General features: G+C 42.1%; 1 protein-coding gene across 1 annotated transcript in view; it reads right to left on the minus strand.

Moving 5' to 3' along the window:
- Positions 1-10,005: 10,005 nt before the first annotated feature.
- FGD3 (FYVE, RhoGEF and PH domain containing 3) overlaps positions 10,006-15,351 on the minus strand; it is a 94,422-nt gene continuing 89,076 nt past the window's right edge. Inside the window, 1 exon segment of the mRNA XM_059480219.1 lies at positions 10,006-11,400. Within this exon segment, the coding sequence (XP_059336202.1) occupies positions 11,176-11,400 (225 nt within the window). The 3' untranslated portion in view covers positions 10,006-11,175.

The raw sequence follows: 15,351 nt of genomic DNA on the forward strand, positions 1-15,351 counted from the left end.
CTGGCCCTGCTGCCACCCCCTTCTTCCCTGAGCCTCAGGAGCTGAGGCTGGCTCAGCAGAGCATCAGCCCCTCAGACCCAGGCAGCGACTCCTGGGTTTGCCTACGTTGTTCAGAGCCTTAGGCAGACTCTGTTGCTTGTTCTGTAACTCTTGAAAAGGAGAATATTAGCTCTCAGCTTCAGCTTCTGTTTAGTTAGATCACACATGCACAGGTGTGATAGCTAAAAACTCAACAATTAGATTGCTGAAAGAAAAATGTGAACTTTAGAAATGACATGAAATGATCTGGTGGGTTGTCAGTTCTGTTGCCGTTATTGGATCAGTGGCGTGCTGCTGGCCCAGGGAGATGGCTTCACTCTGCCCCCGACTTTGCCTCTTCCTCCTCTCCCAGCTATAACCTTCACTCACAGTATCACAGGATTAACTAGGTTGGAAATACCTTTGAGATGACCTAGTCCAACCTCTGACCTAACACCACCTTGTCAACCATACCATGGCACCAAGTGGCATGTCGAGTCTTTTCTTAACCATCTCCAGGGATGGTGACTCCACCACCTTCCTGGGCAGCCCTTTCCAATGCCAAAGCACTCTTTCTGTGAGCAATCTTTTCTTTATGTTAAGCCTAAACTTACCTTGGGGCAGCTTAAGGCTGTCTCATCTTATCCTCATGTTGATTGCCTGGGAGAAGAGCCCAGCCCCCACCTGGCTGCACTCTCCTGTCAGAGAGCTGTAGAAAGTGATGAGGACTGATGAGCCTCCTCTTCTCCAGGATCAACAACCCCAGCTCTCTCAACTGCACCTCAGAGGACTTGTGTTCCAGACCCCTCACCAGCCTTGTTGCCTTTCTCTGGACATGCTCCAGCCCCTCCATGGCCTTCCTAAACTGGGATGCCCAGAACTGGACACAGCACTCAAGGCAGGGAGTGGAACGAGATGGGGTTTAAGGTTACTGCCCACCTAAACCATTCTGTGATTTTATGATAGATGTGGGAATAAAGTGTGGCTTCTCTAAGCAGGGAGGAGTGATGCTCTCCAGTGTGGAAGAAACCAACCTGGTCCTGTGTTGTCATCATATTGTGAAGCTCCTATACCTTCTCAGTGATTTCTCATGGGCAATTCCTCACAGCACTGACTCCTCCTTCTTCACAGTACAGCCAACAAACTCCATCTCTCTCCTCAACCAGCTAACCCACTCTTTTGTAGCACTTGTCTTCTTATTGGACACAGCTGTGGCCCATTCCTAATCTTTGGTGATTAGTACAGCTGCAACTCCTCAGGTGTGAGACCACCTTCTGCACTATATTTTCTTACATTCTATCCCTCCGCAATTCCCCATTTTCTTTTAATTACAAAGTTGCAGCATCTCTGGAAAGATATGTTTGAGTAAATTGATATTATAACATATTCACATATCTCACTTAGGACTAACAGTATACAAATGTTCAGGCAACATGTCACAGCAAGGACATCAGCCTAAGGCTTTTAATAAACTAATGTGTTTCCTATCTTTTGCAGGGCCCTTTGCAAAAGATAGTAAACCCAGTACAATCATCTTTTGTGTAATTTCTGTTTAACTCTGGAACGTGTCTGTGCGCTGACCTTGATTTATTACTCAAACTTACATTACATATTACCAGAAACTCTTACACTTAACACTTCTAGAATATTGACAATATCAATAGATGTACAACTTAAAAGGCAACTCACAAGAATAAGTTAAAGGCTATGTATTAGGATAGTAACAAATCAACAGTTACATAATTTTATCAATAGCTATAGAATTCGAAGAACATCGATCCAGTATCTGTCGAGTGTACTTATGCTTATGGAATATAAACTTTTACATTTATGCCTAATCAAAGATTAATAGTTGCCATTCACAAACAAAATGCATGTTTCATCAGCAAACGAACACACCATACTGAATGATGGAGCTACTCTGTCCCCAGCTCCAACTGCTCTTTTAATAATTCTCTTCTTCCTTCTACAGTTCTTTGTTGTATTAGTTGGCCACCTCAAGCCTCTCTTGCTCTGTTTTCCATGTTGATGAAACAATCTATTCTTCACTTGATATGTTATTTCCCATTGTGTCTCCCGCGGCTCACCTGTGCTCCAGGTGTTGAAATTCGTCAGGTCTGGACCAGGCAGCCTCCCCAGCTGCTCTCAGTGTTGTGCTGGGCTCCCTCTCTGGCTGCACCTCGCCCTACAGCCCAATCCCAATCACATCAGGCTACTGTGGAGATGGCCTCTATACAGTTTTAGAAAACTTCTCTTACGTGTTGTCTGTTGATGTAGTAGCGCCTTTGCCATTGTGCCCTGCTGCACACACTGCCACTCAGGGGGAACCCGGCACCGTCCTGGGTCCCCTCTGGACTGCAGCCATACCTTGGCAGTGGGCACAGGGCTTGCTCCAATGCACCAAATAAGCAAAGTGTGTGGCGTCTGCTCCTCATATCCAGCACTCTTCTTCTTGGGGGTTGTGGGAACTCAGCACAGCAGTCCTGATGTGCAGAGTCACCGAGACAACCCTTGGGGGGCTCGGAGGTCCTGGAACATTGCCAGAAGTGTTTGGTGGTTGGACTTTGATCCTGCACAGGACGCAACACCTGTATGAGGATGGGAGGATCACACGGGGATAAATGGTGAAGGGATAGATTAATTATGGTGCGAAACACAGGTTTTAGAATCTCAGTACAGGGGGGTTCTATGGGGGCAAGATGGAGGAATTAGGGCATGCCCTGTCCTTCTTCTTCTTCTTGTCATCCATCTTCAGTGGTGGTGGTGGCACTTCGGGATTGGTTCTTACTGGATGTGCACTTGTCAATAAGGGTGAAAAGTATTGGGGGGAAAAGGTAAATATCTTATACATAGTTTTTAGTATAAAGATAAATGACTGCCCCGAGGGCAGGCAGTGTGCTCATGGCTGGCTTGCTGTGCGGACCTCTGTCGGGCTGGGGGAAAATATTGTAGATAAGATTTAATAAACAACACCAAAGACCGAAAAACCTGAAGACTCCTTTCGTCCTTTGGAGTGCAGGCTGCCCCAAGGCCATCCCGAGCCTTTCCAGGCCATTGGAACAGACGAGGGATGGGACAGGGGGTAGTATCCCATACATTGTCCCAACTTCTAGGCTCCCAGGTCTGCCTGGCTATAGCTCATGCAGATTTTTAGGCTCTCAGGCTCTTGGTCTGCCTGACTCCACTGTCTTATTTATGTCCTTTTTCCCAAACCACAACAGGATCACCTCCTTACTGTTCTCTCTACAGTTCTCTACCTGAATCGCCTCAGGATCATGTCAGAATCATAGGGTCACCAACTGTTGTGAAGCTCCCATACCTTCTCAGTGATTTCTCATGGGTATCTCCTCACAACACTGACTCCTTCTTCACAGCACAACCAACAAACTCCATCTCTCTCCTCAACCAGCTAACCCACTCTTTTGTAGCACTTGTCTTCTTATTGGACACAGCTGTGGTCTATTAAGGGCAGGCCTGTTCCTAATCTTTGTGATTAGTACAGCTGCAACTCCTCAGGTGTGAAACTACCTTCTGCACTATCTTTATTTTCTTACATTCTGTTCTTCCACAGTCCTGTACCAGGGAATACAGCATGCAGGGACCTGGAGAGTCCTTTCTGCCAAGGACACGCTGAATGCCCATGCCCAGCTCCATTTTGGCTCTTCTGGTGACTCCCCTGGGCTATCAGTGCACAGAGCTCTGCTGTGCTCGTGTAAAGATGGCTCATGGCTGATTACATGTGACCTGCTTGCTTGCTGCAAACTCCAGTGTGTTTTCCTTAATTCTAGTAGGTGTTAGGGAGATGGTGGATTCAGCTTGGGGCCACAGCCAGGAACTATTTTCTTGTATTACCATTAAGTGCAGTCCAGTGTCACAGTATAGAAAAACACAGCAGATATATCCCATCTGAGCCTGAAAATGCTAAACTAATTTGAGGAGGGAACATTTTTGTTCCTTCTTTTATAGAAATGAATAAATACAGTGTGACAGGCCAAATGGCATCAATACACATTCTGTTTGTCAGTAGCTTGGAAAAACAAACACTCTGAGAACAAGCATTCGTGTCTTCAGTCCAAGGTATAATGTTGCTGTGAACACTCACAAAAGCTATCTCCTCCAGCACTGTTTGAGGCTAATCAGAACGATTCCAGTTAAGCAGACATGGCCTTACAAATTCATTTGTTAATTTCCTTCTCCTAATATCAACTTTTTACAAATGTCAGGATATTCATTCTATACCTGGTCATTCTCTACCAGAGATGAGATTTATATTTTATAAACTTCAAGCAAACAGAAACAGAATGTCCATCCAGTCCATCCAGTTCCACCCCCTACATTGGCCAGGGACACCTTCCACTAGCCCAGGCTGCTTCAAGACCCATCCAGCCTGGCCTTGGACACTCCCAGGAATGGGGCAGCCACAGCTTCTCTGGGGAGCCTGTGCCATGGCCTCACCACCCTTCTAGTAAAGAATTTATTTTTAATATCCAGTCCAATACTGCCCTCCTTCAGTTTACAGTTGCTTCCCCTTGTCTTATTGCTCTATACCCTGGTGAATATCAAGTAAATTTCCCTCATTTCAGAGAAACACCACTCACTTGGTGGAACCGGCTCAGAACCTGTCCTGAACCACGGCGCCTTGGTAAGGTTTGTGTGGTGAAGTTGGCATGTGTGATCAAATCCTGGGGATCTGATCTGCATAACTCAGAAGAGGATTGAGCTCATGCGACACCAGCAAGTGCTTTAGACCCTTGCATGAGATGCGTATTAGATTTGCTTTTATCCTTTCAAAACAGCAAAAGGAAGCATTCTCTAAGGAGCATAGTAAAGCGTTAGTGTACTGTTCCTGAGTGACAATTTCATTACAGACTTATAGAAATACATTATTATCCTAAACCTACTGCATACTTCAGAAATCAGGGAAGTCTGATTTTTTTTTGTCTCAGGCAAAAAAAAAAAAAAAATAGCAGCTATTGGAATAACACTGTAGTGTCAGGTTCTCTCTGTGCTAGGAGAAATGGCGGGAAATTCACCATAGAGGGAGAACATTAACTATTTGCAAGCCAAGACCAATGAAAACCTGCTGGGTCTTGTCTCCAGATGTGGAGCGGACATCCTGCTCAAGTTTCTTGTGCATCTACAGACAGCAAAAGCTGTGCTGTAAATCGCTGACTATCTCAGTCTTGGTAGGAAGCAGAAATGCTTAAAGATCAAACAAAACTATATGGTTGGATCCTCAGCTAATTTAACAGAGAGCTGTAACTAAATCCATCCATTTACACCAGCCAAGGAGCTGCCCAGTGTCCATTCTAGCAAATAAAGATTTCTTTTATTTTATGGTGGATGCTCAGTACTTTTCACAGCTCTGCATTTCCTCTGTGAAATTTTAAAGGGATTGTTGTGTCGCCACATTTCTCTTCACAGAGAAAAGCAAGGCACAATTCTTCCCAAGCATATTTCTGGGTTTCACATTCTCTGAACCTCAGAGAAAGGAAAAATAATTTTTATCTCATTTGCTGTGCCTGTGTTTGTGTAAAGGTAGAATGCAATATGGAGATTGTTTACCCAAAGTGATGTTTTGTTTCCTTGGCCTATCAGGGCCAAGTGAGTGTGTGTCAGGACTGTTGGCTGACAGTCAAAAGATGCTGTGCAGTTGTATGCAGTTGAGTGCTTGGCAGATTCAGTTTAGATGTAATATAATATAGTGTAATATAATATAGAATAATATAGTATTATAAAGTAATTAATTAGCCTTATGATAAGATGGAGTCCTCCCTGCCACGGGGATCCCTGCAAATACTATATTGTTGCAATTCTATTAAGCAATTTTTATTTTAACGTTTTGCACTTTTCAATTCACATAATGGATTTGTCAAGGTCTCTGAGTGGTGCATTCAAATGTAATTGCACAGATGCTCTGCAACATTGTTAGTTTGCTCATTTAGCAAAGGGCAGTGATTGAAGGATATGCGTACACATGTCCAGCATCAACTTCAAAATAGACTGAACTGATATTGGTTAGTATTCCTTCTTCCAGCTGGCTTAAGGGACTGAACAAGAGAAGTATTGCCCACCAGCAAAGCCCTGGCACATCACTGTTGTTCAAGACAGTCAAAATGGCACAAGATGCTGAAAAAAGAGAATATTCAAGTATTCTTTGCCCCAGATATAAACAGTCTGGGATGGAAATGTGAGAAAAAAAATCCCCTGCCCCAGCATCTGCCCTTGACCCACCTCATGTCCTGTGTGGCCAAAGAAAAGAGACTCAGGGAGGGGAAACAAATGTGATCAGAGCTACCCAGCAAGGAACAAAGAAACAGACTCCTTAGTTACAGAAAGAGACACCTGGGAAGACCCAGGAGAGTTCTGTGCAACCTCAGGGTCCTGAGGAAGGTTACAGGGAAGCTGTTCAGTGCTGCTTCCCAGGCCAGACCTGGAAGGTGCCAGCACTACAGATTCAAAAAAGGGAAGAAGCTTTCTAGCCAAAGTGGGGTTTAGGTTCAGAATTCTTTGACACAAGATATTGTGGATATTAAAAAAAAAAAATTACAGTGAAAAATATCATTGGCTAAGTTCTAAGTCAAAAATCCTCTATGGGGTTATTAAAAGCCAGGCCATCTGTAGCTTGGGATATCTTTCAGCTGGCAGTCACACATGTTCCTTCACATCTGCTTTGGAGACAGGTTCCTCACCTGGCTAAGCTGTGTGCTCTGCACAGGTACAGGTGCTCACCTCCCAAATCCACAAGCCTCATCTCCACATCAGTGTTGGAGAGGGACATACACACAGTCTCAGTGTGCTCCAGCACACAGTGACTACTTTGTTCCGTCTCTGAAGATGCTTATAATGGACATAAAACCATATCCCCCATTTTCACTGCTCTGCTGTATTTTATCTCTCTGAGCAGCTTCAGCAAAAAACAAGAAACTCACAGCTTTGTCATCTTTCTCTCTCAAGAAGCTGTGAGCATCTGTCAGTGACAAGGAATTCCATGAAAACAAAAGATCTGGGATTCCCTCCCTTGCATCACCTTTAGAAGCAGTTTTACAGACATGTATATGATTGTGCTCACCTTGTGAGGTCTCATGGGGTTCAGATTTAAGAAATAAATTAATTCTTCCCTGTGAAGGTGGTGAGGCCCAGGCACAGGATGCCCAGAGAATCTGTGGCTGCCCCATCCCTGTGAGAGTCCAAGGCCAGGTTGGGCACTGGGGCTTGGAACACCCTGGGATAGTAGAAGATATCCCTGCCCATGGTAGGAGGTGGAACAAGATGATCTCAAAGTCCCTTCCAATCCATACAATACTGTGATTCTATGATTTAGCAAAAACCCTCATTTGCTCACAACCAGGCATTGATATGGTGGCACTAGTTCTCCTAAACCCTCAGTCAATGACCCCTGTGTAACCCATCACAGCCAACAGAGGCTGGAAGATGAGTAAACCAAATGAGCACACTGAAATCTAGCCTTTTATAAGAGATTAAGGCAAATAATAAATAGTCCATCTGAATGGATCAGTCCCATTTGCCTCTGTGAAAACCTGGCCCAGATTCCCTGAAGCTGATGGTCTGCGGCAGACACAGCAGATTTCCCAGTTTTCCTGTTTCTTAGTAGATTTGTCCATGCTGACTTTGCCCCTGATGGACCCTGGACACAATACCCCTGATACTTTAGATACCCGTGAGCAATTTGGGGCCAGAGATATTAAAAGGCCACACATCATTTAGCAAAACCACAACTTCCTTCTTCATCATTTTGAATGGAGACATTGATTTCAAATAAAAACTCTTAACTGACTGGTTTGATTTTTTGTAGTCTTGGTGTTGACAGTGAGTCTCCTCCAAAGATGACAGCGGTAGAGCTCAGGTATTGCTTGTACAGTACCAAAGGCTCAAATGTAGGAGGGTATGATGTAGGTGAATCAACTGGATCCAGATAATTTCTGGAATGCTGTGTTTCTCAGAGTTGAATGTCGTTCCTCATCCTCATCACTTCAATTTCTCACCATCTACAAAATAAGCCACCCGCCAACATGCATCCCACCTCCAGGAAAGAAATAAATAATTGGATACTGGCCCCGTCTGTCTGCTCTGTCACTGCCTTTTTCTCTTGCCAGTTCTTTGTATTTTTGCCTTTACCGGCTCTTCTTTCTGAAGGCATAACACCACATTTTAATAGGAAAATTAATAAATAAACACTCAGAATGAAAAATTTGTGGGAATGAGATTAAATACAACTAATTGATTTGTTAATGAAATCTTCCTGAAAGAAATCCAGGGTTGTTCAAACCCTTTATCTGTGATTGCCAATTTACACAAAAAAAATGACAGACATCAGTTTAATTCAGGCAAGAGATGATGGGCACCTTGGAGAGAGACAGCAGCTCCTGGAGAAGCAAAGGAAAGGAAAGGTTTATCCAGCTGTTGACAGGAAGGACCAAGAAAGCTCTCTCAAGATTTGTGAGGTTTAGCTTCCAAACACAGCAGAACTTTGGCATCCGGCAGTGCCTGAAAGCCCAGAGCCCCACAGCTTGGTTTAATTCTGCACCAGCCATGCTCAGAGCAAGAATGTTGTGTCTGTCTGGCAGGTAGGGTCCAGTGCCTTGACCTGATAGGCAGAATCAGAAAGACCTGGTGGGTTTTACTTCATGGTTGCAAGCAGCCAAGTGGAGAAGATTTGTTGGTGCAGCTCCACAGGCCACATCCTTCATGCACAGAGAAGCTTCTTGGCTTATTGTGAGATTTTGGCATCTTTTGTGAAATCTGCTGATGTCAGGACACCACAGCTATGGGTATTGTGCTTTTAATCCCCACTTAATCAAAATTCTGTCCCCTGGTCTGCTGCAGCCACATTTAAATTTTTTTTTCTCAGGTCTCATCATGGCCAGCATATATAATTCAGCTCTATGCAGAGCTAGAAAGGGGCTATTAGCAGCTTAAATCTTATTTATGCACTAATACGAAGGCATATGTAGTATTTATGGGATGCTTAATCCCTGTGCTAACTCTCTGCACAGAAGCAGGCTGAGCTAAGCAGCACAGCTTTTATGACAAAGGAAAGTCTAAAGCTTACAGCTTTTATGACAAATACTGTCAGCAACACCTATTTCTTCACCTCTGGGAGTTCCTACTTCCTTCCGAAGGAGAGAAGATGAGGAAGGAGAATGAAACAAAGGTCCTAACCCTCCAGCCTTTGATCTGGATGAGATTAGATCCTGCTGTAAATTTAGGACAAGCCTTCAGAGATGTGTGGCGATTTCTCAGAGCTTGATTGTGGTTTCACAGTATTCTGGGGCCTTGTGCTAGTCAGTCAATGCCGACCAAGAGAGACTCTCCTGCAACAGCATTCTGTAGCCTAGGGCTGTTCTCTGAGGGTGCTTTGCTCTTGCATTGCTGCTTGTTGGTTTGTTAATGTACTCACTGTGCACATTTCCCTTGATTTGCTTAAAATCATAGAATGAGAGAATGCTAGTACATTGTAAATAAACAAAGAAACAAACAAAAAGCCCACCTCCAAACCAGAAATGTTTCTAAAAGAGTAAATTTTCAAGCACTCTACATCATTACATTTTCAAGGAAGCTTGGGAGAAGAAATAACACACACTGGAAAAAATTCCTTTTCATGGTAAAAGCTGCTCTTCAGGAAGTCTTTTCTGTGTAGACTGTTGGGAGAGGGTGGATAGGGAAGAAACATGCAAGTCTCAAGAAAATTTTCCAGTAGATAATCAAATACATGGCCTATAATTTTTTATCATCATGGACTTCAGATATATGATTTATTCACCAATGTAAAAAATAAACCAAACCCCAAACAAGGATAAGTCCTTTTCTGTAGGTCTGAAAAATATTCACTGATGCAGATCACTAATTTTCAATAATCCTAAAAAACTCTGTCTGTATGGAGCATTTATTCCTCTCTATCAATATCAGAAAATGTAGAAGGCTGAAGAGGAAACAAAAGTTAAACCAAACCATTAAAAAATACAGTACTGTGACAGATTTTATTTCATTTTGATCGATACTACATGCTTACTACGACTAGGAACAAACATGCCTTTTTTTTTTTTGGTTTGTTTTAGACTTTTATAATTTTTTTAACCTATATTAAATGTTGACCTAAACTTTGCTGTGCCTAGGAAATCTGGCTCAAGAGTTAACTGCAGGAATTTTTATTTAAATAGATAAGCATTTATGTTTGAAAATAAGACAAAAACAGGTGAACAGGAAAATTAAATTACAAATTCAGTTCATACAAATATTTCTTACACTATGTAATAAATCCTGTTAATTAGCTGAGGTCTTTTAAAAATTCTTAAAATACTTATGAAACATTATTTACAAATTATATAAATAAAATCTAGGCCACTTAAATTAACCAATACAACAAAAAAGTCACTTTTTTGTATGGTATGTACTAAAAATGTTTTTGTTTATTGATCATAACCCAGTTTGCAGTATAAAATGTTTGTTCACTTACATCAAAATGGGTTCCAATAGAAGGAAGGAAGGTATTGTTTCCAGAAGAAAGCAATCAATATAATAAATGCTTAAAATCAATGAGACTTCCTAATGTTCTGTTCTGCACCACTTGCAGTCATTTTTAGAAGTCCCTTCTACACTATTTGTCATTTGAACAGCTCATCTCAAAACAGCAGAGACATGGTTTTAGCAACAGGAAAATACTCAGTACATTGCTCACACATCACAAAGACCTTACCAGGAGGGCGAGGCAGAGAATGGAATGTCAGTGGCCAGCACAAGCCTTTACAACATTTAACTTAAAAGGCAGCATTTATAGAACTAATCACAGAATATACACATCCTGCACTCAACAGCAATCAAAAGGACTGGAAAATATACATTTAGGAAAACAAGACTGATGATTTTCCATTACCTTTGTTAAAATTAATGCTTTGCTCCTTGCCTTTTGTTTTAAAACCAGCATTGACACCACCACCAACTATAACTACTTTCTTTAACATAATATATGACAGGTACCTACTGTACTTGAAAAATGTACAATAAAAGGTGAGAAACCACTGAACTTCCTATGCAGACACATGAAAATATAAAGCCATATAGATTCCAAAGTGCCATGAATACCAAATTCAAGTGATGGTTTATAGCATGTAGGAAAGAAACTAAATGAAACTTGCTCTATGGGTTGCTGAGCCCTTCAGCTGTATCCTCAGTCTCTCCTTTGGCAGCTTTGGTGAGAATTTCCATCCATTTCATTTGCAGCTCTTCATCTTCTGCACTGAAATAGAGAGTTTGATGGGACTGGCAAAGCTTAAAAACATGCTTCAGATCAAACTTCTCACCAGAACCTGGTAAACTGACTTCATAGCCAGGCAGAGGGATTGGACGTGGGCTTCGTCCATCCTAAAGGAGAGAAAACAAATGTAAGGGTTCAGGAGGAAATGCAGTTTGAGGTGGGAGGAGGGCACAGTGCATGGAGCCAGCAGGCACACACTGCAGGAAGCACACAGACGCAGTCCCAGCTCCTCGTTCAGCGCTGCAATGAAGGAAGCGGGACAAGGCAATACCGACTGCTCAGCTTAAACCAGCAAAAAGCAATGACCTAGTGGTGCTTGATTCTTACTTCACTGATTTCCTTTCACAGTAAATATGGCCAGGGATTTTCATATAATTTCATGTAACTTATGCGTGTGCCTTTTACAAAACTTCCTCTGCATTAGGTACAGGCAACGGGAGCCAGCCTAGAAGAGTTTGATGTCCCTTTTGAACATCATGGGATATTTTGTAGGATTGGTTAAAAGGAAGCAATTAAGCAAAGCTGGACCCTGCGAGATACCAAGGCAACTAAAGGGCAAGGGAAAAGTCTTTGACAGAAAATACAATTTTTGATTTTCAGTAATTTATGATGCTTTTTGGAGATGTCAAGAAAGCCAGTGCTCAAATTCTTGACCATGCTTTCAAAGCCAGATTGACTCACAGATCTAAGGAGCAATACAGCTCTCTAACAGTCACATCTTGAGCATCAACCAACTCCTTTCCTAATCTCTCAAGAAAGACATATTTTAGCAAGGCAAGGTGTGCCATAGCCAAGAAACCTCTTCAACTGCTCCCAGCAAAGTGTTTCTAAAGATGAGTCCCCAAACTGAAGTCTGAATCACATAGGCATCAAGCATCTGTACAAAGCTACCACCTTCTGTAGCAGCTGCTTGTGTTGCAGCCCCATACCACAGCTAACAAAGCATCCCACAGAGAGGTGGCAAACTCATTCTTTTGTCAGCCCACACCAAATGCAGATGACTTGGTAAATCTGGAAGAGGACCAAAACTCTGAGAACAATGGTCAAAAAAGTTGCCTACTTTTTCCACATTTTGTCTAAAATAATTAAAGTATCAAAACTGCTCACATTAATGCAGACACATACATGAACTAAATTGGCAAGAAATACAGTAAAAAATGTATCACAGTTAATTAATAGTTTATCAATACAGGCTTCTTGATTTATTCATCTATTGCTTGTTATTGTCATGCAAAAATGCCAGAGTCCAATTGCTTGAAGATCAAGCACTGTTCAACAAGATTTAAGGCAGCTTTAGACTAAACACTAAAGTTACACTCAGTTCCCATTTGAGTGTAACTAGTTGTCCTAAATGCAGCACAGTTTCTATTCCCTGAAACCACAGCAACATCCCTAAAAACAGGAAGGTCTTGCCCATGCAGAGGAACTGGCATGTACAGAGCAGCTCCTGCACACGTGGCACTGTTCAAGCAAGCAAACACAAGACTGATGAACACAAATGCACAAGAGCACATGCATGCTCAACCATGCCTGTTTCACTGGTCCTGGTTTGGAAGAGCAGACATTTAGACTTGTCAAATGGAAAATTGTAGGTTGCCCATGACAGTGACAAACGATATTATTTCTAGCCACAAAGTGCACTGTAGGAGCAAATTGATGTTTGAATTGTATGTGTTGCACCTACCCAACATGTGCAGACACAGGCAAATTAAGCAGTCTGCCTTTGGTCTCGCATCCTCCCTTAATATGCTGCCCTTGACACTTTGTCTGTACCTGCCTGATCCAAAAGGAAGGGATTTACATTATCTCTGAAAAGCTGTACTACTGAGAGGTAAAGGTGAAGCACTTGGCCTTGAGGAACACCCCACCCCCAGTCCAGACTTGTCTTTGGGACCAGCAGCATCCATGCATGTCCTTTGCCGCTGAGCCCTTCCCTCCTACCTGAAGCCCAGCAAATCCAGCAGCTATTATGCACCCATGAGGAATTTCAGCCTTATACTGAGTATGTAAGTAGGATTTACAGGCCTTATAAGAGAGATGAAATTCATGTTTTTAAGAGCCTACAGGATTTGGCTGGTTGGACTGTATTTAAAAAAAATATTTCTGTGTGCAACATAGTACAACTGCAAGATACTGGTATTTCATCAAACCAAAATACCCAGTGCTGAAAGAGCTTCACTTTAGGGCTGATTACAATAATTTTCCTCAGATAGTGTGAGTGATAGATAAGAATTTAGTGGATGTGTAATACTGTCAGCAATCACATGCACTGTGCACTCATCCTGGCTCTCAGCGGCACAACACAAATGGGTTATTTACCTAGGTCATTAGAGCAGCATGTATTTATTGTTTTGTTACAGCCATTGCAGCATCCAGGGTTTAAGATTTGGGAACAGAATACTCAGTGCCACCAGACAGGCAGTTCTGTTTCAGGCACCCCTGCATACAGACATGCCTCTGGCACTGCACAGCTCTTTGCAGTGTATAAGCCTTTGGACAGCAATGACCCACCAATGGCATTATCCACCTCCTACTTCCAAGTGGGCTTAGAAAATCCATGTTTTTTTCTACCCAAACTCTACTCTTTATCCACTCATGATCTAACCCCAACCTTACACAAGTCATCGAGAGACTCCTGTGATCTTCAGAACCATAAAAGGGCAAGCAGAGTTTACTGTAGGGCAAGGTAAAGCTTCTACTAAACAGGATCAACAGGCAAGCAAAAAACCCCAAACTTCTCAAAAAACCCTGAGGTCAATTTCAAACTTAGCTACTCCCTTATTTTCTAAAAGTAAATCACATTTACATGATGAATGGAAAATTTCTCTTCTTTATAAAGCAAAATTTTCTCTTGGATCAAGCCTGATCTGATAGATATATAAATATAGCTATATATCTGATATATACATAAATATAGCTAATGTACTAGTACAGCTCTAGCTATACTAGTTTTACCCTTCATATTTCTTCAAAATCCATTACTTTTTCAGCTATCCTGGAAGCCTTTGCACATCTCACTCAGGTAAGTTCATGTCAGAGCTTTGCAAATAGCTGAGCATTTTACAAGGCCAACAGGGGCACACGGTCCAGGTGGAGCCCTTGAGAAGACTAATTTATCTTAAAACTGCTGCTCCTTACACTTGAAGTGGCCTTTGCTTATAAGTAAACTCTTATAATTTCACTGAGATGAGCACGACAAACAGCTGTACAAATTGTGACTCCATTTGAGGACAAATCAAATTCATATGATTCCCAAACCTAAATAAACTGGGAAACCTGATGTGTGAAGTCTTATGCAAGACTTGAACTGTGAACACTCAGGAGATTAATTCATTCTCCTGGAACTAAAGAGCAAAAAGAGCAGTTTTCTTGCTATTTTAAATCTGTGAGTCAGGTTTGTACCTGCATTGGCATCCCTTCTTTGGCATGAGGGCCAGGGGCGCAGAGGAAGAAGCTTTCACTGTATTCAAAGCTCCAGATTCAGCTTGGTTTGCTCCTTCTTCCCAAGAGGCAGCTATTCTCTATTCTTTCTGTTCTTCTTAACAATAATCCCCCGACTTTCAAACTTCTACAGTCATGCTTTACTCTATGTTTCAAGAGTTTAATAGTATTGTTGGCAATATTATTCCCAAAAGACACATCTCAGGCCCTGAAATGCTTCTTTGCAGGTCTAAAGAGGTCTGTGAGATCCACAGAGGTGGTTATGCAAAAAAGAACTATGCCTGGGAAAAGAATATTTAAGCATATGAGTGGCTCCCAACTGATTCCAGACATTCAGACACCAGTAATGAAGCTCTGGAAGAGATTTTCCCCTGAATTTTAGTGTATCCTGTGTAAACCAGAATTAAGAAGAATGTTGGATTAATATCAAGAAATAGAAGTTCCTAATTTTTTTTTTGCAGTTGGATGCAAATTGAAATATACAAATGGGAATGGCAGGCTCTTGAAGAAAGGAATAACTTCTTGTTTATAGTCTCATTCCTGACAGTAAATGCTGGTTTTGGAATGTAAGATAAACCTTGTTCTTTTGCTTTCTTGATACTTTATTGGGAGAATTC

This window comes from Ammospiza nelsoni, chromosome 11, assembly GCF_027579445.1.
Source record: "Ammospiza nelsoni isolate bAmmNel1 chromosome 11, bAmmNel1.pri, whole genome shotgun sequence".
NCBI classification, from domain to species: domain Eukaryota; kingdom Metazoa; phylum Chordata; class Aves; order Passeriformes; family Passerellidae; genus Ammospiza; species Ammospiza nelsoni.